The 26,024-nt window shown below is 31.3% G+C and overlaps 4 protein-coding genes and 2 non-coding genes across 8 annotated transcripts; 4 read left to right on the forward strand and 2 right to left on the reverse strand.

Moving 5' to 3' along the window:
* Positions 1–320: 320 nt before the first annotated feature.
* Positions 321–4,101, forward strand: LOC114190537 (uncharacterized). Its single transcript, XM_028079463.2, has 8 exons — positions 321–622; positions 743–838; positions 1,197–1,280; positions 1,663–1,823; positions 2,075–2,192; positions 2,617–2,752; positions 3,087–3,265; positions 3,682–4,101. Exons 1-8 carry the CDS (start codon positions 377–379, stop codon positions 3,919–3,921), a joined length of 1,260 nt encoding a protein of 419 aa, XP_027935264.1. The 5' UTR covers positions 321–376; the 3' UTR covers positions 3,922–4,101.
* Positions 4,102–5,043: 942 nt separating this feature from the next.
* On the forward strand, positions 5,044–11,744 carry LOC114192193 (PH, RCC1 and FYVE domains-containing protein 1-like). Of its 3 annotated transcripts, none has more exons than XM_085676172.1 (9): positions 5,044–5,164; positions 6,106–6,192; positions 6,312–6,401; positions 6,489–6,575; positions 6,661–6,762; positions 7,007–9,058; positions 9,169–9,294; positions 10,173–10,588; positions 11,251–11,744. In XM_085676172.1, the coding sequence occupies exons 1-9, from the start codon at positions 5,096–5,098 to the stop codon at positions 11,453–11,455; spliced, it is 3,234 nt and encodes a 1,077-aa protein (XP_085532298.1). In that variant the 5' UTR covers positions 5,044–5,095; the 3' UTR covers positions 11,456–11,744. The 3 variants fall into 3 exon arrangements, with proteins under 3 accessions (XP_085532298.1, XP_085532300.1, XP_085532299.1); XM_085676174.1 differs by having other exon boundaries at positions 5,049–5,164; positions 11,262–11,744; XM_085676173.1 differs by having other exon boundaries at positions 5,106–5,641.
* Positions 11,745–13,225: 1,481 nt separating this feature from the next.
* LOC114192194 (uncharacterized) lies at positions 13,226–14,511 on the forward strand. The gene has a single exon (XM_028081829.2). The coding sequence runs from the start codon at positions 13,402–13,404 to the stop codon at positions 14,095–14,097; it is 696 nt and encodes a 231-aa protein (XP_027937630.1). The 5' UTR covers positions 13,226–13,401; the 3' UTR covers positions 14,098–14,511.
* A 600-nt stretch (positions 14,512–15,111) lies between these two features.
* On the reverse strand, positions 15,112–15,183 carry TRNAD-GUC (transfer RNA aspartic acid (anticodon GUC)). The gene has a single exon. It is a non-coding gene; the product is annotated as a tRNA-Asp (tRNA).
* Positions 15,184–15,261: 78 nt separating this feature from the next.
* Positions 15,262–15,333, reverse strand: TRNAD-GUC (transfer RNA aspartic acid (anticodon GUC)). The gene has a single exon. It is a non-coding gene; the product is annotated as a tRNA-Asp (tRNA).
* A 3,839-nt stretch (positions 15,334–19,172) lies between these two features.
* Positions 19,173–22,688, forward strand: LOC114189998 (malate dehydrogenase, cytoplasmic). Its single transcript, XM_028078734.1, has 7 exons — positions 19,173–19,362; positions 20,272–20,430; positions 20,544–20,719; positions 21,236–21,513; positions 21,606–21,741; positions 21,830–21,941; positions 22,232–22,688. The coding sequence occupies exons 1-7, from the start codon at positions 19,320–19,322 to the stop codon at positions 22,324–22,326; spliced, it is 999 nt and encodes a 332-aa protein (XP_027934535.1). The 5' UTR covers positions 19,173–19,319; the 3' UTR covers positions 22,327–22,688.
* The last annotated feature ends 3,336 nt before the right edge of the window (positions 22,689–26,024 follow it).

Raw genomic sequence — 26,024 nt, forward strand, 5'->3', positions numbered from 1 at the left:
ACATTTTTACTTTGATGCTAAAACGAGTTTTGAGATGTCTAATAAACTTACCAAAATTTGATTCAAATAACTAAATTTACGTATTTTTATCTTTTAAATTAAGAAATTAAATTAGACCAAAATTTAATAAAAAAAACTAATACCAAATTTCATTAAAAATTAAAAAATAAAAACATATTTAAACCGAATATATATATATATATATATATATATATATATATATATATATATATATATATATATATATATTAGGCACTGTGGAGCCCACCAACTTCTTTAGACATGAAAATATCTTTGTGTATGATTTATGTTGTCTCTGCTTCACTTGTAGAGTCTTGTAGAGTGAGTAGAGTCTGTGCAAAGGATAACCTCCAACATGGCTTCTATGTGTTCCTTCAATGCTTCTTTTTCTTCTTCTTATTCTTCATGTCAAAACCATTATCTTTCTCACCCTCTCAAATCACCATTGCCCTTTATTCGCTCTTTCACCCTTCCAAGAAACACTAAGAAGAAGAGCAGTGCAAGTGTTTGGCCTCTGTTCTGTGCCCTCAACAACCAGCCGTTGCAGTACAGGAACGTAGGAGACTCCGACCTCAACATCAGCGAAATCACTCTTGGCACTGTATGTCATCTTTTTCTCCTACATTCAAACAAAATAAAAGGAACGACATTGTTATTGTTATTGTTATTGTTATTCCTTCCTTCGTTTTCATTTTGGTTGGTACCACGTTGTCGATTTCAGATGACCTTTGGGGAGCAGAACACGGAGAAAGAGGCTCACGACATTCTTAATTACGCGTTTGACCGTGGCATTAACGCTCTCGATACTGCTGAGGCTGTAAGATTGTTCTTCATCTTCATCTGCATTTGCCGTGTGTGTTTAGATGTAGCTGAAGTGTTTCAATTTTTTATTTTATTTTTGTTATTTATTTCCCCCTTGTGAAATGATTTATGACAGTGTTAAAGAAACCAATTACTGTAGAAGATATGATTGCTGTATTGTTTAAGAGAGGAAAGGTTAGAAATTTAGGAAAACCAAATTTCCCAAATGAGTTTTCGTTTAATTGATGGATTTTAGAGATCATTTTTCTTAGAATTTGCCCTTTCAACCCACTCAACTCTACAAATTAGTATGTAAAATAAGATTGTCCAAGCCTGTAAATAAAAACAGACAATTCTATGTCTCTTGATTGCAGTACCCAATTCCAATGAAGAAAGAGACACAAGGAAGAACTGATCTCTATATTGGTAGTTGGCTCAAGTCTCAACCTCGTGATAAGGTATTGAATGCTCATTATACTCTAAAATACATTGTCTATTGATGAAGTGCTAATAATCTGATGACTCACAATAGTTTATAGTCTTTTATTTTAACAATAATGTGTAGCAAATGTGATTTTAATTTAGATCCGTGTAATTGCAATTATACATCTATTATGTTTCAAGAAATTTTATATATTTTTAAATCCATATCTGTCATTGTACCTATCCTATCTAGTTATTAGCATAGTATCTGATACACTTATCTTATTAGTATATCATAGTTTTGCTATATATGATGATGAACTGATCCTGAGAATTGGTTTTCAACCGTTTTGGATGGTTTTTGCTGAGTCCACTCTCAAGAATTTGAAACCATTTGTGTAACATCTCTGTGAATAGATTATTGTGGCTACAAAAGTATGTGGTTATTCTGAAAGGTCGAGTTACGTGCGTGAGAATGCAAATGTTTTGCGAGTTGATGCTGAAAATATCAGAGAAAGTGTGGAAAAAAGCCTTAAGCGCCTCGGCACTGACTATATTGATTTGCTGCAAATTCACTGGTGAGTTTACACAACGCAAACATCTGTGTCTCACTTATCTTTTTTTGTTACATTATTAGTTGTGTATGTAATTTGAACTTGTGTAAATCCGTGGGAAACTTGTTTATAGTTTTCGTTGTGCATTTATGTGATATATCATCATATCAACAAACAAGTTGCAAGTGTTCTCCTATTTGCATCTTCTTGAAACTGAAAGGTAAAAGTTTTTGAACTATTGATTTTTGAATATACGGTGCACTGCTTCATTATAGGCCAGATCGATATGTTGCACTATTTGGTGAATTTACTTATGATCCTTCAAAATGGAGACCCAGTGTGCCATTTGTTGAGCAGTTGCAAGCCTTCCAAGAACTTATCAATGAAGGAAAGGTGACTGATGTCTATTAATTCACTTTATTCCAACTGAAATTATTGATATTTGCTTGTAAGTTGTAACTTTCTTTGCTTAATTTTAGTGTTACTTTTTGCGGAGAAAATGAAGTTGAGAAATGGTAGAATGAATAGTTTGACTCTCAAAAGTTTGGTTGTTTTGCTATGTTATGTGGCCAATGTCTCATCCTATTACAAGCCTGTAAATAGAAACAGACAATTGTATGTCTCTTGGTTGGAAGCATGAACCTATAACCTTCTTGTCCAATCAAGCTAGGATTCACTGTCTCATCTGCTTACTTTTCCAAGAAATTTGTGCCAATCGTAACATGAAATTCTAATATTCTGATCACAATGTCATGTTTCTTCTCTAGTGCATGAGATTGGGATTCAGTTTCTTGAGATTTCTGTGTGTGCATCACAGGTACGCTACATAGGTGTTTCAAATGAGACTTCTTATGGAGTGATGGAGTTTGTCCATGCAGCTAAAGTTGAAGGCCTTCCAAAGATTGTCAGTATCCAAAACAGCTATAGCTTGCTTGTGAGATGTCGTTTTGAAGGTGAGATTGTGACATTCATCATGGATAGCTTTCTCAGCAAAAACATCTAGAAGAAAAAAAGAAGCAAAATCAAATGAACTTTTACCTAAACTGAAATAAGTAAGAAGTGTTGGAGATCCAATATTGATTAGAGATATGACAAATAATAATATATAGATGGATGCAAACCTTATCTTTCTAAGATGAAAAAGGGATAACTTGAATCTTTGCAATAAAAAATGGTCACATGATTTAAGGATCAAAGTGCATATATGATTCTATGTTGAACGGGGAAATTGTACTTTTCCATTTTTGTAAGCTTCTTTAAATTCTTTGTTCCTCTAATTTTTTGCAGTTGATCTTGTGGAAGTTTGTCACCCAAAGAATTGCAATATTGGCTTACTATCCTATTCCCCACTTGGAGGTGGATCACTCACAGGAAAATATATAGATATAAACTCTGAAGCTTCAAAAAGAGGAAGGTTGAACCTCTTTCCCGGTTACATGGAAAGATATAACAAATCAGTGGCAAGGGTACACCATCTAGTTCTTATATTTGGAGTTTAGTTCTGTTTGTGTAAACTTCTCTGCAAATACATGTAAAAGTAGAAAAGAAGAGAAAACGAACTAAATTGAATATGTCAGAATTGCTGAGATATCAAAGTTCATAATGATACCTAACATGATCTTATTTGGAACTAAATTGAACCGAGGAGTTAAAATCAATTGATGCATGTAAGTTTTGGAAAAGCCAAATAAGAGAACTGTTGTAGAAGTTAAGTTCATACATTTATTTGATCTTATATGAGAAATATAATTCATATAATCTTTTCATTTTCTTCTATAATTGTTTGCAGGAAAATTTATACATATAGTTTTAGACTATGTTCTAAAATATGGTGACGATACTGAAGAACCTCCCTATTTTTATTTTTTTTGCTGGATTTCAGGAAGCTACTATAAAGTATCTTGAGTTGGCGAAAAAGCATGGTCTAACTCCTGTTCAGCTTGCACTTGGATTTGCAAGAGATCGTCCATTCATGACTAGTTCAATTATTGGTGCAACCTCTGTGGAGCAGCTAAAAGAGGACATTGATGCTTTTACAACAACTGAGAGACCCTTACCAGAAGCAGTCATGGCAGATATTGAAGACATCTTCAAGAGATACAAAGATCCTGCAATTTTTTGATCATTATACCCTCAAGTTCACATTTGATTGCCAAATCACTACCATTGATTCAACCTGTTCCCCCATTCCTCTCCTCTCTATTCTTTTTGTCATGATTAAAACTATTTAGGCATTTCACTCAATGTCTAAGACAAATATAGCCATATCATGCAACTAATCAGTATCATTATCGGTGCAAAACTAGCCCAAAATTCATACCAAGAACCAATACAACTTAAATCAAATTTCACACAAAAGAAACATCAAACTTCACCATTTCTCAATTCAATCTCGTCATATAGGATTAATATTTAAATTTAAAGTAGCTTCCATTACCCGAGATAAAAAATTCTGGCTCAAAGATTACTCTAACAACTCTAGTTCTTAGAGGATGTTATAACTAAAAAAAGAAAACTCTTTCAAAGATCAAACACATCCTCATAATCACAATCATAGAGAGTTTCACCTTGAGCCATTTTGAATAACATGTATGGACCAAAAAATCACTAACAACTCAAAACAGTACACCATGCAAAAATTAAATTTAAATTTTGATCGATTGGATGTGTAAAACTATTTACAAGAATAAGATCAATTATTTGAAGAGAAAACAAAGAATTTTTTTTATAAAAGAATTTTAAAGAAATAATATTTTTTATAAAATGAAACTCTATTAATAAAACTTTTATTTATAGTATAAGGTTTTAAATAATAAAACAATTGAACATTGAACTATCTACTATTTTCTTGATCTCTACTGCTAGAGGTTATTGGAGAATTAAAATATGATTAAGTCAAATATATTAAAATCACACTTTTAAGAAATAAATTACATTCCCATATACATTCAAACAATATATAATAAATAATACATAAATAATATATCCATAAATTCTTGTCCTCAAAAAAAAAAAAAAAACTTAAAAACTACAAAGTTAAATTTAATTTATTTATTTACAAAAATTAAAAAAGTTATTTTAATTTATTTCTTTTTTTAAATTTACTACTTCAATATAATATTTTGTCTCAAAGAAAATAGAATTTAAAAATGAATAAAGTCAAATATTACTCAGGTTATTTTATTAAGAACAAATGGTTTAACTATTAAAATAAAATTATATAAACGCTATTAGCCCAAAAATAGCTTCTTCTTTTTTTTCAGTTTTAAAAGTAAATTTTGAACTGAAAACCAAACATGTCATTAGTCGGGGAACGTGGAAGCAGTTTCAGAAGGGCGCCAATATCTCATTCCCTTTCCTTTTACGTAACTTTCGCATCTCTCTCTCAATTGCTCAATCCAATCTTGCTCAGAAACTGATCACACACATGTTGATGCAACTTTCACACCCTCTTTGAAAATTTTCAATCTTTTTGGGAGGGACATGATTGATCGTCATCTGGGTCATTCTCTGATTCTGATTCTATAGTACATTTTCAATCTCTTTGGCAGTGCCATGATTAATCGTCATCTGGGTCATTTTCTGATTCCGATTCTATAGCACATGTCATGCACAGCCACCACTGCCATATATGAGTCTGGGGTTTTTATTCTTCATTTTCCTTAACATTGTCCAAATTCTGGGGGAAAATTTTCATCTTGAGGTTTTCGGAGACTTTGATGAGAGGCCTAAGTAGAAAGCATGACGCTTGAGCTTTGTCCTCTTCTGTGGTTTCCTTACAATTTCTCTCAGATGGAATGGCAGATCTTTCTATCTTTGGAAGTTCTGAGCGTGTCGAGCAAGTTAGTTTCACCACCAAAAGCTTTTATCTGAAAAATATTTAAAAGAATGTTTGCTTTGGTTTGTAACAGAAAAATATTAGAACTTTTATTTTATTTTAATTTCTCACATTAGGCATGGATATGCTTGTTTGTTTCAAGTGAGTATTCATTTGTGAAGTTGTTATCATGAAAAGAAAAATCGAAATATTGAGGAATCTTTTGTTATGGTGTATTGATTATAGAACTCTAGTTAAAATTTATATGGGTTTCCCTGGATAGAAGGAGTGTAGTTGGAGATAAGACATGCCTTCAAAGCTTGCCAGTTTGTTCATTTCAAAATCACTTTATCTAAACGAGGAAAATACTAAGGAATCTTTTTTTTTTTTTTTTCTGGAATAGAAATTATCACTGTGATATGATTCTCTAGAGATTATGTTGCTTCGATGCTCCACTTAATTTATTTTTTTTCTTGTTTCTTTATGAAGGCGTTCATTACATTAAAAAAGGGTACTCAGTTAGTAAAGTATAGTCGAAAAGGGAAGCCGAAATTTTGTTCGTTCAGACTCTCATCGGTGAGTGTGTGTGCTGAAGAAAATTCAGTATACTGTCCAAACAATGGTACATGCTTATTATTTGTATATTGAATTTCATATCTCTTCAAGAATGATTTCATATTCTGTGGCATTATCAGGATGAAACAAAGCTGATTTGGATTTCTCATGGAAAGGAAAAGAATCTAAAATTAGCTTCTGTTTCACACATCATCCCAGGACAGAGAACTGTGAGTTATATGTTTGTCTTTGGAGCCTAGATTCATGGTTATGTTAGCACTCTGATAAAGATATCATGGGTTTCCTTTTAACTGCAGGCCGTCTTTAGAAGATACTTGCGTCCTGAAAAGGATTATCTGTCATTTTCACTGATTTACAAGAAGGGGGAAAGATCACTTGATCTGGTTTGAAAACACAGTAATTTTAAATTTAAATTTGTCAATTTCGTATAAATTTTGAATCTGTTGCTTCCCCTTTTCATATCGTTAGATCTGCAAGGACCAAGCAGAGGTAGAGATATGGTTTTCATGCCTTAAAGCATTAATTTCCACTGGAGACCGTATTAAGCGTGGAATAAGTGATTTAACCAATGTGAGTTAAAAAAAATTGTTTAAATGACAGTTTATTTTCAACTTATCTTAGTTTATATATTACACAGTTGCTACTTCCTATTTTTAACTACTTGGTCATGGAAACCATGAGAATTCTTGTTAAAGCACAAGTTGTTTTGCACGGGTGCACACACACACATGTATATATATGTGTGTGTATTATTTCTAACATCTATGTTTTTAGAGCATTTAGGTAAATTAATTCTTTTGACTCTCTCTTGCAGGATAGTGTTGACTTAGTTGCTGGAACACTAGAGTTCGCATCAAGCATTGGCCGTAGCAGGTTTTCTTTCGAATCGGTATCTCATGACTCTACTTCGTCTTGGTCCAGATCGGATACAAATATGCTACAGAGGACAAGTGTCGGAGATGGTTCTCGTATTAGCATATCAAGTATTAGCCACTCAAGTAGTGTAGGATCAGGACTAGATGACATAGAATCCCTTGGTGATGTTTTCATATGGGGAGAGGTTTGGGGAGATGGAAATTCATCTGATGGATTGGGGACTCAAGCTTCTAGTAAGATTGATGTGTTGACTCCTAAGGCATTAGAATCTAATGTTGTTCTTGATGTCAATCAGATTGGGCCCGGTGTACGTCACATTGCTTTAGTTACAAGGCAAGGTGAGGTTTTTACATGGGGAGAGGACTCTGGTGGAAGACTTGGCCATGGCTTTGAAAAAGATTTTGGTCGACCTCATCTTGTAGATTCCCTAGCAATTACCAACGTGTCTTTTGTTGCATGTGGTGAATACCATTCATGTGCCGTGTCTGTATCTGGTGACTTGTTCACCTGGGGTGATGCTACAAATAGTTCAGGACTTCTTGGTCATGGCAGTGATGTTAACTACTGTATACCAAAGAGGGTGAGTGGCACTTTAGAGGGACATCAGGTTGTATCCGTAGCATGTGGCGCATGGCATTCAGCATTAGCAACCACCCTTGGGAAATTGTTTACCTTTGGTGATGGAAGATTTGGTGTATTAGGCCATGGAGATCGAGAGTGTGTATCATATCCAAAGCAGGTACAATTATTGAGTGGACACAAGGCTATTAAAGTTGCATGTGGAATTTGGCATTCAGCAGCTATTATAGAGATTATGGACCCTTCTGGTTCAAACCCTTCATCCAAGAAGATCTTCACATGGGGTGATGGTGACCAGTATCGTTTGGGTCATGTTAACAAGGATAGTTACCTTCAACCAACTTGTGTAGCTGCCCTTGCTGATTATAGCTTTAACCAGATTGCATGTGGGTACACTATGACAGTTGCACTCACTGTATCTGGTCATGTTTTTACAATGGGAGGCACATCATATGGTCAACTAGGAAATCCAAATTCTGATGGAAAAGTCCCAATTCTAGTGCGAGATAAGTTGGTAGGTGAGTTCGTGGAGGAAATAGCATGCGGAGCAAATCATGTTGCTGTATTGACTTCAAGAAGTGAACTATATACTTGGGGTAGAGGTGCCAATGGAAGACTAGGACATGGAGACACAGATGACCAGAAAACTCCAACCTTGGTAGAAGCCTTGAAAGATAGGCATGTTAGGAGTATCTCATGTGGTTCTACCTTTACATGCTGTATATGCTTACATAAATGGCTTTCTGGAGTTGATCAATCTGTTTGCTCTGATTGTCGACAACCATTTGGTTTTACCCGAAAAAGGCATAATTGCTATAATTGTGGATTGGTGTTTTGCCATCCTTGTAGTTCAAAAAAGGCTTCTAAAGCAGCATTGGCTCCGACACCTAGCAAACCACATCGTGTGTGTGATGGTTGTTATGCTAAGCTAAAAGGTGGTGGTGGTGGTGGTGGTGATACTGCTTCAAACTTAAGTAAAGAAATTAGTCGTCCTTCTAGTTCCTCATATGGAAGGGAAAGATTTGAACGGGGAGAGGTGAAGTCTTCCAGAATTCTCTTGCCTCCCATTACAGAACCCATAAAATACCTTGAGATCAGGACTATTAAGCATGGAAATATAGATGAGACTTCTTCCATGATTCGAGCAGCTCAAGTTCCTATATCTTTGCAACTGAAAGATGTGGCATTTCCAATTTCGCTGAGTTCTGCACAGAATTTTTTCAAGCCTCTTATTCAGTCAGGTCATCCTCAACCTCCACCTCCACCAATTAGACCTATGTCACCATATGCTAAAAAAAGACCACCAAGCCCACCTCGTTCTACCTCCCCTGGATTTTCAAGAAGCCTTATTGATAATTTAAAGAAGAAAAATGATCATATGAGTCAAGAATTCTCAAAATTGCAAAACAAAGTATATTTCATAGTTCATTCCACTTTCATATCTATTAATTATGTTCTTTATTCTCTGACCAGAACTTGTCCCAATTAATAAAATTTGTGTATAATTATTTTCTTGCATAGAATAAAAGTTTGAGGCAGAAGAATGACACACAAGACATGAAGATTCAAGAGCTTCACAAAGTTCTTGAAGAGGAATCTTCTAAGCTTAGGGAAGCAAAGGATTTTATTAAGTCCATGACAGATAAGGTATCATAATTCTATATTTTGACTTAACAGTTTAACTCTAGTTTGTTCAAATTATTCTTGCTCGAGTCTTGGAACAATGTTTTATACAAATTCCTATAGTGTAAAATGGAACACTATCCTATATTTATGTGTATTTATTGCATTAAGTTTATATGAAACAAACTCCATTTTGTAGTCCGGACACAGTTTTAGCATCTCTTGCATTTATTTTATCTCTTCAAAGAGATAAATTTGGAAAACCAAGACTGCATAGACATCTTATGATCGGGCAGATGTCCATGACAATCTACTGTTCTTCCAAAGTCTTTCAGCAAGAATTAGAAAATAGATGACTATCTCCAATGATTGTCAACATTCCCTAAAACTGAGCAACAAAAAGCAATCATTTAGTTGCAGTCAGGTTGAGTTTCACAGATACATAATTATTGTTACACTGATTTAATATTATCTGCCATCTTTAATATTGATAACTATTATGTTCTAAGACACCTTAAAGGATCAATAACTTTCTTCAAGCTGAAAGTTAATTATATTTTATTCTTCATATATTTCTCCTGTAAATCCTTGGAGAAGCTTGTCCAAGTACGCCTTTATCATACTTAGGTTTAGATTAGCTTCTAGCTAATGAGAGCTTTTCGATTGAGATAAGTATTTGATTCCTAACATACAAAATACCCCTTATAAGTTTATAGCCTATAGGTATTTATGAAGAAGTTAGCTGCAAAAACTTTTGAAAAGTTAAGACGCACAAGTTGATTTTACCATATGCAAAAGGTTTAATACATTTACCTCCTTGGTTTATTTTATCTGCTTTGACGTTATTGCTTGTGGAGAAGTTTGTATCAAGCTGAACTTGCTTCTGCATTTCGTTTACTTAGTTGAGTGAAGTGATTGAGACTTTGCAATCTGAGACTGGCAATGAGACTTTGAGAACCATGCATGCTCAAGCTGAAGAGTTTCTTGATGAAGAAAAACGTTTGGAAGCTTCTTCCTCTCGACTGAGCCTCAAGTCTAAGCCACAAAGTGCACCTGATTTACCTTCCTCGGATAGTAACTCTTCTGGGGTTGTTCCATCCCAAGACGGAGAAAATACTTTTGAAGAAACCAGCAACTCATCTACATCTAGTACACTAGTGAGTCCACCAAACTCAAGAAATATTTCAAGATTAAGGGACTCCAGCATACATTTGACAGAAGGAGAAAGATCAATCATTGAACAATTTGAGTCAGGTGTTTATGTCACCCTCGTTGTACTACCTAATGGTTACAAAGTTTTCAAACGAATTAGATTCAGGTATAAGAACTACTGCTTATTTAACCAATTTCCACATATTTTCTGTGTCATTATGTTTATCATTGTATATGTTGATCGCTTTTTAGCAGTTTCATAAAAAATCCTGCTTCGTAATGTGGCTACTGCATGTAACAATTAATATTTTTGGTTAAAACGGTAACTAGATGTTGAAATCTCTTAAGATCTTCTATTTCCATTCAGACCACCAATCATGTTATATGATATCCATTTGCTCTTTGTGGAGGTAGTGATGAGCATTGATAGCTTCTCAACTTTCTTTTTTTTTGTTTGTTACTACTTGATATTGATACACTCGTGTATATATATATATATATATATATATATATATATATATATAGAGAGAGAGAGAGAGAGAGAGAGAGAGAGAGAGAGAGAGAGAGATTTAGAAAGACATTTTCTTCTTTTACAGTATTGGCATGAGGAAGGCAAATGTTACCCTTATTATATGAAAAGCTTCTATGGAATTTGGTTTTTGATTTTTTTTTTTCCTTACTTAGTTTGATGGCAGGAGGTTAACACTTTGAAACATTATAATCCACTATATTATACCGTTAGAGTATTGATTTTCTTATTTTAATTGTTTCTGTCTTTAATATTATATCTATCTGTTTTCTCTTTTCCTTTTTTTTTTATTGGGGGAGGGGTGGTGCAGTAAACGAAGATTCAATGAGCAGCAAGCAGAAGAATGGTGGAACCAAAACAAAGATAAGGTGTATAGTAAATACATTCCACCACCACCCACAAAAAATGCCATTACTGGACCATCTGTTACCTCTACAAATGCTGAAGAGAATAGTGAGGCATGACCTTCTTCCTAATGAGGTAGCATCAGTCTCTCAAGTGTAAAAAAACTATATTAGGCTAATTATTGTAAAAAACATGTCAGTATCTACAGCAGTCTGGAAATGACATGGAATAGAGCATAGAATATGTAGTATGGTTTAGAGGTAGCAAAATTTACTTTTGATTAATATGATTTGGATCTCACTCTTACCCTGTAACTCTTCCACTATAAATCCCTGTACTAGTTTTTTACTTTTGGCCTTCAAACACAGCTATTGTTATTGGTATTGTACATTGATACATATGTAATTTAGCTCCTCTAACAAATCTAGAGATTCAATTAATAGACGAATGATGAACTGTGCTACAACCACACTTTACATAACAATAATAAGAATGATACTAACAATTCCATACTTGTTCTGTTAAATTTGATGTAGCAGGCCCTTGGTTCTACAGTGGAAGCAAGTGTGAACGATTAAACTAAATATCCTGAAATAGTTGTTTCAGGCTGATGTTACTACTGCTAAAATGGATATGTTAAATAGAGTGAGTTTCCAGATTTTAACAGAAAGGAAAAGGCTATTTAAATAAATTTCTTCAAACACTTACAAAAGAAAAAAAAAATGTAAAATGAGTCAAGTTTTTCATGTTGTGACTTAACTTTTATAGAAGATTTTTCATTCAACTTTTCCAAAACCAAATGTACACAAGTTATTTTAACTTATGGAATAAGTTCAGTTCATTTTAATCCTTTTTGTCTATAAATACTTATGAAGAAGATAATTTAAACAGGACCATAATACTATTATGAAAAATATCCAAACTCTACTGTTTGATGTTATCTCTTTCTAAGCAAAGTGGAGGGGGCGGTGTTATGTTTTGTGGTGAGTCAAAAATCACTATCCTCTCTAATTGGCTGCCAAACATGGCCTAATCACAATGCTTTCAAAACAAATGGGGAAAGAGTGGTGTAAACTTTTAGTGCCAGTCCATTTTCATTCGTCTAGTCTATTCAACAGGGGACATTCAAATCCGCAATGTCTTCCTTTGGAAAATGAAAGCAGATGTGTCCATAAAATGGTCATTTCATTGATAGATTGAGATAGAGGAAAAGTTAGTACTACAACTTATCCTAAATTTTTATCATAAATTGTTCATGATTACTAATTAGTGTATTTCAACTAACACTCAAATTATTGAAGAGGGTGGGAGTGATTAGACTTAGAGTGCAGGTAAACTGATTTTAAGAAATCTGAAGATGAAGTGATTTTAAGAAGTCTGAAACTCACATTAATTATTAGAGAGGGTGATTAGACTTCAGTGTAGATAAAGTGATTTTATGAACTCTTGAAAATGAAGTGATTTGACCATAATATATTTGAAAAAGATTTATGACTACACAAAACTTAAGGCAGTGGCAATCTAACTGAAACAAAGAAAATGTCATTCTTTTTCCTTTTCTGCAATGGGGAGCGGGGTTCTGATCAGTGATCAACCTGACTTTTACATTAGAAATAAAGAAAAGGAGCCCACAATACAACTCAAAAGTTGCATACTGCCACCACATGGGAAAACCTATAATATTGGTCTTTACAGAATATACTTTTGCTCATTTTTCTCACTATACTTAGCACCCAAGGTTGCTTCTATGCTGTCAATTCTGCCGAAAGTGTTGAGCTTGGACTGATAATTACACCCTTAGATCAAGATTTCATGTTATTTCAATTCATGCCATCAAGTGCAATTTTTTGACAAATAGTGCAGAAAACAAAGCAATGGCAGTTGAGTAATTCTTGTGACAGAAATGTGCTAATTTGAGGCACCAAAAAGATGGTAGCAACTTGTAGAACAAATTTATTGTTTAAAAACTAAAATGGGGCATCAAAGGGTTCCTTCATGAGATTGAAAACCATTTCTAAGAGTTCTTTCCCTCCCTTTAGATAAACATTCTTTCTTCTTCCAAGTACTCTTTCTCTGATCAAACCAAAAACACCCTTCACTTTGTGATGTCTCGCATGAGGCTAGGTAAGAAGCTTCAACCTGCAAAGAAGGCATGGAATAGCTTTTCCAACACAGTCCAATACAAACTCCACAAACTCAACATCCCCAAGTCCTTCAAAACCACCCTTCAACGCCTCCTCTCAGCTTTTCACTCCCTTGGCCATCTCATACACTCTAAACTTCATCACTCACTCACCACCACAAGGCCTCGTGCCACTACTTATTACCATGTTCAACACAAGCACTGTGCAGCCATACACATAGATGACCTCTTTGACAAGGCCAATTCTGTGTCCATGCATGCCAACGACAACAGAAGTGTTCATGCACAAGGGCAAACAAGCAAAGGCAAGGAGAAAGAGGAGCATTCAATCTTAAAGGGTAATTTGGTTGGTGAGTGTTACACCCAAAGCCAAACCCTTTTGAAGAGAAATTTGATATATGAGTGTAGCAACCAGAATCACCACAGTGAAACTACTGTTAAGAGAAGTTTAACTGATAAGCATAGCCCGAATCAAAACGGTGAGAGTAGTGGATTGAACACTATAGAGGATGCATGGAAAGTTGTGGTTGCTAAGTCTCCACAACTACATGTGGATCAAAAGGCAGAAGAATTCATCAGCAAGTTTCGTGAAGATATGAGGCTTCAGAAAGAGAGGTCAATGCTTGAATTTCAGGAGATGCTAGCACGAAGTGCCTAAAGAAATTTCATCACATCACAGCAACTATTTCATTTTTCTAATTTGACATATACAAGATTGATGTATACATACATACATGGAGCATGATGGTTTGATTTGATACATAGTTTCTTTTTCATTTCATTTTGGATTCTGATGAGAATCAAAGCGAACACATAATTTCTTACAAGTAGTTGTTTGTGTGAAGATGTATAGGGAAGTAGTGTTTGTGAGGGACTTTTTCCTTTTTCTTGTGTAAACATAATTTGCATTCATTCTTGTTTTGGTTGAAAATAAGCATCTGATGGATTGTGCATTGTTCTGTAATCTGACAGATAATGAAGTGTGTATACAATGTATTTGAGGGTTTTGTTAAGCTTTGTGTTTGTGGTGAAAAAAACATTTGCTTTAATGTTGTCTGGTTTTTCTTGTCAATTTGTTGTTTGTTCTTGTCCAATGTCCACATGCATCCATTTTCTCTCTAACTTCAATTATTTTCAGTTGCTTTCTCAGGAAATAGTGATTTTTAGGAGTTTATCGAACTCATCCAGCTCACAAGATGGTAAAGTGCCTCAACTTTAATAATGATGAACTAACATCTAGAAAAATAATTTCTCTATCCAACAAAGAGCTATAGTTAACTTTATGTATAAATAATTAAAGATACATAAACGTAATAAAAAATAATTTTATAGTAATGTAATATATCCCCTTATAAAATAAAGTTAGCCACCTCATATATAATATTCTTAACTACATATTAGCAACTATATACAATTATATTAATTTACTTTTGACCACTTATGAATTAACTTCAGGAAAATTGGTTTATCAAATTACATTCTATTTCACTTCGGATGTCAGAAAAAAAAAATTGTGACAGGTAGATTTCAGTTTTAGTTATTAAAAGCTAACCAGTTTGGTATTCGTGTGATGCAATATAAAATACAATGTAGTAAAATGAAATCCATGTAACCCAATGATACAAAAAAAAGAAAAAAAAAAAAAACATGAAATTATAAAATCCACAGAAAACGCCGTTGCCGGGGATCGAACCCGGGTCATCCGCGTGACAGGCGGAAATACTCACCACTATACTACAACGACAAGCTTCGATACTAAAAATTAAATAAACTTTTTTATTAGTAAATACAAAAATCATGAAATTATAAAAATTCACAAAACCGCCGTTGCCGGGGATCGAACCCGGGTCGTCCGCGTGACAGGCGGAAATACTTACCACTATACTACAACGACAATCTTTGCTTTGAGCAATTAAATGAAGTATTTTATAAAATAATATATACCTCAGATTTATGCATATAAACAAAAATATTACGATTAGGACAACTTCAATGCATTCACACTTATATAATTGAAACATATTTTTGGTTAAAGATAGGTTATAATCAATTACGAAGTTCGAGAATGGATGTAACTCTTTTTTTGGATGTCCATTTTCTAAATAAATAAAATATTAATAATATTATATATTTCTTTTTTTTATTTATCTTTAACAAAAATTTTTTTACTTTATTTTTTATTTATTTATCTTTACCATTCTCTTTATATACCATTTTTTTTCTTTATTAAATGGAGGCTAAAGGACTTTCAATAATTGCACTTTTATTGTCAATCAATAAAATTAAATGGATAATAGAAGCAATGACTCATTGATGATTTAAAGGTCATTGTAATTAGTTAAGGATAAAGTTTAGTTAAAAGAAGCGAATGAAAGAAAAATAGAATGAAAGAAAAATAACACAAAACATTATTTGTGACTTTCAATGCAAAACAAGCATAGGTTTGAGCTCTCAAACATTAAATGTGTGTTTTGGATTACCGTTTGAGCACAAAAAGGTTATTGAAGAGCATTAAAAGTCACATTCACTTGTTTGGCAATTTAAAGCAACAACTTGATCATGAAATGATTTTTCAAAGTTTTAGTTTTAAAGACACCTTAGTCATGAAATAATTTTATCTAAAAGTGCTACAATAGTCTAGTCATTATATAGATCAATATAATCTAGATGACTATTGAATTTGATCATAACAAATAATATATAGTTTTATCTAACTAAAATATTCATAAGATAAATTTACAAGAATGTCGCTCTAAAATGCTTATACTTTATACTATATTATCAAATTGTCTTATCTCCATAAATTTTATACGATGCAAGTTCATACAAAAAAAAAACACAGCATGACACATAGTAAATTTTTTTAACAAGACAAATATGATGTTCAAATCTATTACAGTGTTTATAAATTTAGCATATGACTGACTCACACATTCTCATAGAGGTACAAAACTTGTTCTTATTGTTGTATGTTAAAATAGTTGTTATTTCAAGAATAGAATACTTAGAACTAAAGATAATATAAAATAAACAAGGCTACCAACTTATGATAGAACTTTGATATGTGATAAAGATCAACATACCACTCATAATGTTCTTATTCAAGATGCATATAAATAAAAGACATGTCATATAAATGAACTAAAAGCTTTACATAAAATATCAACATATTGTTCATGTGCTTTTATCAAATTTTCTCTAAGTATTAGATCATAATAACATGTTACGAAACAATTTATAAATAGTTATTTTTTTAGAAGAGCTTCACTTTGAGAAATATTTAACTTGTAGAGAATTTTTATTTTTACATATATTATCTTTAGAGAGTTATACTTGTAGTCTTATAACGACTTTTTTGTTGTAAGGAGAATAATAAATATTTTTAACACCGAATAGAAACTCAATTAAAAATACCTAAATTTATTAAGTACTTAGCGCTTAAAAAAGTCGAATAATAATTATGTTTTTTAAGAAGTTAAAAAGACAACTAAAGGTAATTCTGAGTACTCATTAATAAAAGTACTTGTAATCACATAATTACCTCTAGATTATTTAATAGCCATTATCTTGAGAAAAAATTGCAAAACATTTTGAAGTTCTATTGAACTTCTTATATAGAGTCAATACAATTTGTTTTCAGTTATAAATTATATCATTAGTCATAACTATTTTGAACATACTAAAATATTATGGTAAATAATCGATTTAGTAGTCATATTTCATTTTTACTGTAATAAGAAAAAAATTATAGTCTCACAGTATACAAATTATAATTCTTTTAATTTTGTTGGAACTTTGTTAATTAATGGTTAAATCATATGTTTGTTTTTTTAATAATTGTTACATGTATCGATTAAAATAAAAATAATAATATAACAATTTTAATTTTTTTATAAATACACGGGACAATTATTATAGACAAAATTAACGAAATTAAAATTTTTATACTAAAATTATAATTATTTCTCTCTTAATTATAGTACAAATGAAATATGTTTACCAACTATTTATCTAAAATATCATTAAATAAAAATATAAATTTAATTATAATGAATTTTAACCTAAAAGAATGGTGTATACTTTTGATTTCTAATGATGAAAAGATAATCAATTAGACCAAAACAATTATCTTACTTTTACATATAGTTTAACATTAATTTTTAGGGTTAAATATGTTTTTTGTCCCATAATTTTAGAATTAGTCTATTTTGAGACTTTGAACCAATTTAGTCATTCATCTTTCGAAATACATGGATTTAGTCATTTTAATCAAATTTTGATAGGTTTATTTGATGTTTCATACACTTTTCAAAATTGTATTTGAGTTATTTATATTGTTTGACATATTTTTGCTTTAATGGTAAGTCAAATACTATTATAAAATGTGCTTGAATTGTAAAATAAATTTAACAAAATTTAATTAAAAGGACTAAATCTACGCATTGAAAAGATAAATTACTAAATTAGTTTAAAATTTTAAAATTTGTTAGGATCCAAACAATTGATATATTAATTGAATTAGTAATTCACTAATCCAGTATTTGACCAATTGATGACCAGATTCTGATCACACTCCATGTTCAAATGTCAATGGATATATAATATATAATTTATAGAAAATATTAAAAAAAGAAAAAAGAAATAATTTTATGAGGTTAGGAAAGAGATTCTCAACCTTTGAAAAAGCTAAAAACTAAGGTCCACCTTTTACTACACATGTGGCTGATGATGTCTCATTACACGCCTCACACGAATAGAACTGTGCCGTGGACCCCACATCAACGGATGCTCCGTGACCACGCAACCTCTCTTAATGATTCTGTTAAGCATCTACACAGAATATCCCTTCTCCGTCTTATATTTATTATTTCACAAGTTTCACCCCGCCTTTGCGTTATATTTTAAAATTCGTCAAATATAATAAAAAAAATTCACTTCGTCTTAAAATAACTATAGTTTTATTTTTCTGTACATATCGGGAATAATAGTGAAAGTTCCATTATTAAAATAATATTAATTTCTTAATAGATGTATGATTTTTATCCTTTACAAATTCACATATTAATATTATTATTTTTAAATAAATAAAAATATAAAATAAAATTTGTATTTTATGAAAGAAATGCAACAAAGACATAGGTAAAAACAGTTAAACAAAAAGTTTAGTTGAATTGAATTTGATTCTATGCTGAGTTTTTTTTTTTTTTTTTTTTTTTTTTTTTTTCTTCTGTTTCTCTCTTCAAAATACATTATATTGAATGAGACATCTTGATTTTTTTTCTCTTTTGTAATTATTTACAGGTTAATGTATTAAAAAGACATGGTCTACTTTGTTACAAAAGTGAAAAACGTTGAGTTAATTTATCTTTAAATTTAATTTGTGATATTTCAAATAAATTAAATTTAACTATTTGATTGTTAACATTCTACTAAATATAATTTTATTTTCCATTCTATTCATACAATTTTTAAACTAGTAGGGCCACATTAGCTTTATCCAGAAATATTTATGAAATAAAAATAAAAAAAAGGTTTCTTTTTCTATATAAGACAGTTAATTTATAAATAAAAAAAGTTAAAAAATTTTATATATAATTTTATGCACAAACTAATTAATTTATATACATGTTTTTTTTTTTCTAACAAGAGTTTTTTCCTCTAAAAAAATAAAAAATAACATAGTAACACTCCTCTACATTATTTGCATCTTTTACGCTGGTAGAAATATAGAGTCAAAGCGGCGTCGTTTTACGTCTTTCTAACCATCTCCACAGAAATAAATACCCAAGTCCACCCTCACTCCCTCACTCACTCCTAGTGTTCTTCATCGCTTCAACCCTCTTCGTTCCTGTTCCTTCAATTCGTTCCATTTCTTCCAAAATGGCCAAAGACCCAGTTCGTGTTCTTGTCACCGGCGCCGCAGGTAAATCCTCTAATATCCAGAATCTGTTTTTTGTACCGTTCATTTGTTTTAGATTCGTCACGATAGCTTGATTTTACCCTTATGTGTTTTCAATGCGAGATCTGTTGTCCGATTGTTGTTTTGAATTGGTTTGGTTGTCTTAAATTATGGGTCTGTATGAAAATGATGTCTTTGGCTGTGTTTGAATCTTGATCTGCTTATGGCTCAGATCTGTTCCTGTGATGAACAGTGGTGAAGGTTTATGTCTATTTGTTGTGATCCCTTTTTATGTAGATTTGCTTTAGTTGATTTGATTTGTAAGTTTGGCTTGTGATTCTAATTTAACTGTTTGTGAAGTTTTTTTTTTTGTTATAAAGAAATGGACTTTGTTTTATGTTTCATCAGGGAGTGAAAGTTGAAACTAGTTTAGTTTTGAGTATCTGCATTTCTTTTGTCATCTTATGGTATCGTGGTATGTTTCTTCTCTGTGATTGTATGAGAAACATCTTTCTGTGATATTTTTGTGTGGCAAGTTGACTTACTATCTGTTGATTGTATTGTGTGTTTATCACTGTTCTATAAGAAACATTGTTGTCACGGTACACTTAAATTGAACTGAAAATTGAAGCCTTAGTCAATTTGAATTTTTTTCTGGTGGTGCACTTTCTTTTGTTTCTTTATACCATTTTATATTGATTTTTTGTTCTTGTTTTGAAAATGGTGTTTCTGAACTCTCTCTCTGTTTTTTTTTTCCTTTTCAAAGATCTATGGGTTGTTTTAAGTTATTTGTATACCTCGTTAAAAACTTACAATGATGTTTTCTGGTGGTATGATTTGTTGCTATCAGCTGAGTTTGGTCTGCTTGTGGATGCATGGAAATTTATTTGTCATCATGTTGATGTGCTAATAAAGTGCTTTTATCTATTGTAGGGCAAATTGGATATGCTCTTGTCCCTATGATTGCTAGAGGAGTGATGTTGGGTCCTGACCAGCCTGTGATCCTCCACATGCTTGATATTCCTCCAGCAGCAGAATCATTGAACGGGGTTAAAATGGAACTGGTTGATGCTGCGTTCCCTCTTCTTAAAGGTTTGACAACCCTTGTTGAGTGTTGCTTAAACAACATAGAAACTCGATCTTAGAGTTGAGATATGTTGTTTTAGTGGCTTATATAATCAATAGTATGAATTTTTTTGTTTCAGGTGTTGTTGCAACAACTGATGTGGTTGAGGCATGCACTGGTGTCAATATTGCTGTGATGGTTGGTGGATTCCCAAGAAAAGAAGGTATGGAGAGGAAAGATGTGATGTCTAAGAATGTCTCAATTTACAAGTCTCAGGCTTCTGCCCTTGAAAAACATGCTGCTGCCAACTGCAAGGTAATCCCTTTCATCTGAATCTGCAGTCCTTATTAGCTAGATTTGATTAAATTTAAACTTTTTTTTTATTACAAATCTTGTTGTATTTTGTTGGGGCATGTTGATTTTGTCTTCTAATTGAAAGCTGTTAGTTTGTTGGTTCACACAAGTCCAATGAAATATAAGCAGATATGCTTATCTTATTTGCAGCTTTTCTGCCATTAACATATTTGGAGTTGCAATGACTTTATATGTATCCCCGTGATTAGGTTGAGTTTTTGTACTTGCTTGTTGAACTTTGACCACTTTTAGGAGATTCGAAACTTTATATGAACTATGCATTATGGAATAAACTTCACCTAGTTATATATGTGCAGGTGTACTGTATATATGGTGAAATTCTTGTTTCTTGTGATTCCATCTTAATAAAACCTGTCTATTCATGGAATGTATACTGCATGTTATTTTTTTCAAAAACATGTTTTTTCAGTTGTGTTTTATTGGAATATTTATAAAAGATGTTGCATTACCCTGCAGGTTCTGGTTGTTGCTAACCCAGCAAACACCAATGCATTGATCTTGAAGGAATTTGCCCCATCAATTCCAGAGAAAAACATTTCTTGTTTGACTAGATTGGATCACAACAGGGCCCTGGGGCAAATTTCTGAAAGGCTTGGTGTTCAGGTTTCTGAAGTGAAGAATGTCATAATCTGGGGTAATCACTCATCCACTCAGTATCCCGATGTTAACCATGCAACTGTTACAACCCCAGCTGGGGACAAATCAGTCCGTGAACTTGTAGCTGATGATGCCTGGTATGTTGCAAATAGTGTAAATTATGGTAGTTTTTTTTTTTTTTTTTAAGATTGTGTTTATTGAAACATTGCTGCAAATTTTCATCCTCAAGGTTGAATGGGGAGTTCATTACAACTGTTCAACAACGTGGTGCTGCAATCATCAAAGCTAGAAAGCTTTCAAGTGCACTATCAGCTGCTAGCGCTGCCTGTGACCATATTAGAGATTGGGTTCTTGGAACTCCTCAGGTTTGTTAGGCATTTGTTTGATTTTTAATTCAGGTTTTGTATGTGTCTCCTGCTAAGCTAATTGTTTATTTTTGCATTGCTATTTTAGGGCACCTGGGTGTCAATGGGAGTATATTCCGATGGTTCGTACAATGTTCCAGCTGGACTGATCTATTCATTCCCTGTCACTTGTGCCAATGGCGAATGGACAATTGTCCAAGGTTAGTTTTTGTCACATGATACTTTAACAATCACTTCTATGGATGATACTTTCTATGCAACTAAAAGTACGGGCCAGTTTGAGTTTCTAGAACGTTTATTCTTGACAGATAACATTTATAAAACTCTAATAATTAACTGAGCCGAATCATTTTTAGCTGAATAAAGGCTTTGTTGTTTTTCTATTAAACGATGTTTTTGTAATAGTTACACTACTTTTTGAAACAACCACTTGTTCTAACTTGAATGAATGCATCTGATAATTGTTTTATTTCTCCAATAATTTGCTCAGGACTTCCAATTGACGAGTTTTCAAGGAAGAAGTTGGACTTGACAGGAGAAGAGCTTTCTGAGGAGAAGGCATTGGCTTACTCATGCCTCTCTTAGACACATTGGCTTTTGTGATCTATCCCTGTAGGTCGGGATCATGTTTTTGCGTATACAAGTGTAGCTTCAATTTTGAATAATTCTCCAAGACACAAAGGAACTGAGTGCAGAGAGTGTGCTTTTCATTGGCATTACTTGTTGTTTTGCAACATGTAATCCTTTTAGGAGGATATTTGAGTTTACAGTTTTAGTCATGGTATTTAATATATCATGAGCCGCATATTTAGTTGGATTATGTGCTTCTTTAATGCTTTCTACTTTTTGGTGTGCTTGTGGTGCCTTTATGTGTTGGATGCACTAGCGTGCAGACGCATACCTCAGCTCTTGTGCAATAACGACATCATCCATGCTTTTTACCTCTACCATCTCTTTCTCACACTCCTTAAACATATATGTTATTAACTTTGTTTTAATTGAAACATGTATAACTCTTCAGAGAAATCTTGAGAAATGTTCACTTGTTTATTATGCTCTATGAGTAGGTCTGATGATTTTGAAGAGATATAAATACAATGGTAAACTTGGAAACCTAAGTTACTATTTATCCAAAAAATCAGAGTTTACGACAAAAACTCTTTTTTAACTTTTAGGCAGATCAATCTTATCTATGGCTGCCAACATATTCTACTCTTTTATTAATCTATTTAAAATGAAGTTATCATCAAATTAGGCTTATGACCCATCACTTAACACTGCTCACTGATGCAACTAGAGATGGCAAATAAACCCGTGCCTGTGGGTATCATCCGAATCCGTTCCCGTTTTGACGGGGAATCCCCGCTTTGACTGGGTATGGGTATGGGTAATACCCGAAATTTTCAACTGGGGATGGGGATATATATATACCCGCCCAAATACCTGTCCCCGCTTAAATTACTAAACTATTTATAATTTATTAAATAATCTAAAAAATATATATAAATAAATAATATATTTACACATAAAATATAATATAATATAATATAATATAATATAATATAATATAATATAGTATATATACATATAAATAAAATATACTTTTATATATATATATATATATATATATATATATTTACACATATACATGTAATATAATATAATATAATATAATATAATATAATATAATATACATATAATATATATACATAATAATATAATATAATATATATAATATATACGTATAAAACAAATTAATCATTTAACTAGTGAGATCTTTTATAAACAAATTTATAACATTACAAATTTATAAAAATTTAAAAGAAATATATATATATATATATATATATATATATATAAAAGCATAAAATATCTACGCATATACATATAATATATATACATAATAATATAATATATATTATTATATTTATATTATTATATAATATAATATAATATATACTTAAAATAAATATATATCTATAAAAAATATATATATATATATATATATATATAAACATAAGATATCCACACATATAATATATATACATAGTAATAATAATATAATATATAATATAATATAATATATATAAATAATTATATATATATATATATATATATATATATATATATATATATATATATATAAACATAAGATATCCACACATATAATATATATATACATAGTAATATATAATATAATATAATATAATATAATATAATATAATATATATATATATATATATATATATATATATATATATATATATATATATATATATATATATATATATAACATATTTCTCATTCTCTTTGTTTTTTGTTATATAACATATTGACAATTGCTTCAGTTTTAGATCCAAGGTACAAGATGGACATGTTAAAATATTATTTTTATAAATTGTATGGTAATGATTTTGATCTGAAACTTAGTAGGATTCGGTGCTATGATTTGGTTTTGGAATATCAATCAAAAAAGAATGAAACTTCTTCTTATAGAGCTACATCATTGGAGTTGGGAAAGGATGTTGATAATGATGCGAATGAATTTTTAGAGTTTATGGCAAAAAAGAAAAAATCTAGAACTACAGTTATGAAAACAGAGTTGGATTATTACTTGGAAGAAGATAATTTGCCGGTTACACAAGAATTTGATATCCTATCATGGTGGGTTAAAGTTTCCAACCCTTCAAGCAATTGCAAGGGATGTTTTAGCTATTCCAATAACAACTGTAGCTTCTGAATCTGCTTTTAGTACTGGTGGTCAGATATTAACTTCTCACCGTAGTCGACTTCATCATATTACTATAGAGGCTTTGATGTGTACAAGAAGTTGGATATGGAACTCAAACCATCTAGGTAAGTTACTCAAATTTATTAATATTTTTTGTTAGTATTTTTTGTGAATTCTCATCTAATATTCTACATTTGGTGTTTGTAGGTGTTAAAAAATTAAAAGGAAAAGATGTTCTCATGAGTGAAAATGAATCTGATGAAGAAGGTACATTATATTCTAGTAATTAAAATTTTCAATTTCAATTATTATATCATATCTAATTTTTCATTTTTTTTCTATGTGTAGGTGGATCGAATGCAAATGAAACCACTGATCATTTGTAAAATTAATAAATATTTTGGTTATTATAAAATTTTAGTAATGTGTAATTTTTTAGCTTTTATATAATTATTTGAATTTTATTTAGTTGTTATTTGATACTTTAATTTGAGATTTATACTATTATAATATTTTTCTTAATATTTGACATCATGAAAATCAAAAAGAGTATGTTATTTTAATATTGAATATTTTGATAGTATCATGATTCCGTTGGTGTGATTTTTAAATTTTTTTTATAAAAAATATTTAATTGATATATGGAACAATAAAAAAATGGGTATGGGTATAAGAAAATACCCGTTATCCGGTGGGGATGAGGATGGGTCAAAAGTTGTATACCCGTTGGGTTTGGGGATGGGGATGGGGATGAATTTTTATTATGGGGATGGGGATGGGATCATGATACCCGTACCCGCCCCGCCCCGTTGCCATCCCTAGATGCAACTTCATTTAAAATAAAATAAAAAGCTTATATTCCATATTCAATTCATAGCATATGAGTCTTTAGATAAAAGAATTTTTTATTTACATGAATCTTAAACCTTCCCCGAAGAAAATAAGATCTAAGTGAGAATTTAGACAAAAAGTAGTCATATTCATAAAATAAATAGCAGCTTAACCTTACTAAATATATTGGTGAATACCAAATAAAAAATACTCACTTAATAACTTAAAATAACAATATTTGTTTTATTTTTTATTTTAAAATTCTAATAATATTAGTATATTATTAAAATAATACATATTAATATATTATTAAAATGAATTATTATGTGAACTTATTCGGAGAAACGTCAAAGAATTATTTTCTACTAGATATGAGTTGTGATTGGTTAATGTGTTATTATGATTAGGAGTGAGAAAATACACTGGATTTGTCAAGGGATACTCCGTTAGTTTGTTTTGACCATGTTCATCAATTTGATGGACTAAAATACAGTAATTTCGTTTTTGACGGTTGACCTTTTTTCTTTTTAAAATAAAAAATAATTAAAAAGTTTAATTTTTTCTGTTATCTTTTTTAAAAAGATGTAAATATATAATATATAATAATATTGTAATTTAAATTATTAATACTTATATATTAAATTTTAATTATTAGTTATAATAGAATAATATAACATATAAATATAATAATTATTTTAATTTATCTAATTAAAAATATTAA

This window comes from Vigna unguiculata, chromosome 7 (assembly GCF_037176805.1).
Source record: "Vigna unguiculata cultivar grain cowpea cultivar isolate G323 ecotype 2 chromosome 7, ASM3717680v1, whole genome shotgun sequence".
Lineage (NCBI taxonomy): Eukaryota > Viridiplantae > Streptophyta > Magnoliopsida > Fabales > Fabaceae > Vigna > Vigna unguiculata.

Coding starts and splice junctions, on each gene's coding strand:
- LOC114190537 (XM_028079463.2), top strand. CDS start 377: ATGGCTTCTATGTGTTCCTTCAATGCTTCTTTTTCTTCTTCTTATTCT. Junction 1,281..1,662: donor AGTCTCAACCTCGTGATAAG/GTATTGAATGCT, acceptor CTCTGTGAATAG/ATTATTGTGGCTACAAAAGT. Junction 2,753..3,086: donor TGTGAGATGTCGTTTTGAAG/GTGAGATTGTGA, acceptor AATTTTTTGCAG/TTGATCTTGTGGAAGTTTGT.
- LOC114192193 (XM_085676172.1), top strand. CDS start 5,096: ATGTCATTAGTCGGGGAACGTGGAAGCAGTTTCAGAAGGGCGCCAATA. Junction 5,165..6,105: donor CTCATTCCCTTTCCTTTTAC/GTAACTTTCGCA, acceptor TTCTTTATGAAG/GCGTTCATTACATTAAAAAA. Junction 9,295..10,172: donor TTAAGTCCATGACAGATAAG/GTATCATAATTC, acceptor TCGTTTACTTAG/TTGAGTGAAGTGATTGAGAC.
- LOC114192194 (XM_028081829.2), top strand. CDS start 13,402: ATGTCTCGCATGAGGCTAGGTAAGAAGCTTCAACCTGCAAAGAAGGCA.
- LOC114189998 (XM_028078734.1), top strand. CDS start 19,320: ATGGCCAAAGACCCAGTTCGTGTTCTTGTCACCGGCGCCGCAG. Junction 19,363..20,271: donor TCTTGTCACCGGCGCCGCAG/GTAAATCCTCTA, acceptor TATCTATTGTAG/GGCAAATTGGATATGCTCTT. Junction 21,942..22,231: donor CGAATGGACAATTGTCCAAG/GTTAGTTTTTGT, acceptor TAATTTGCTCAG/GACTTCCAATTGACGAGTTT.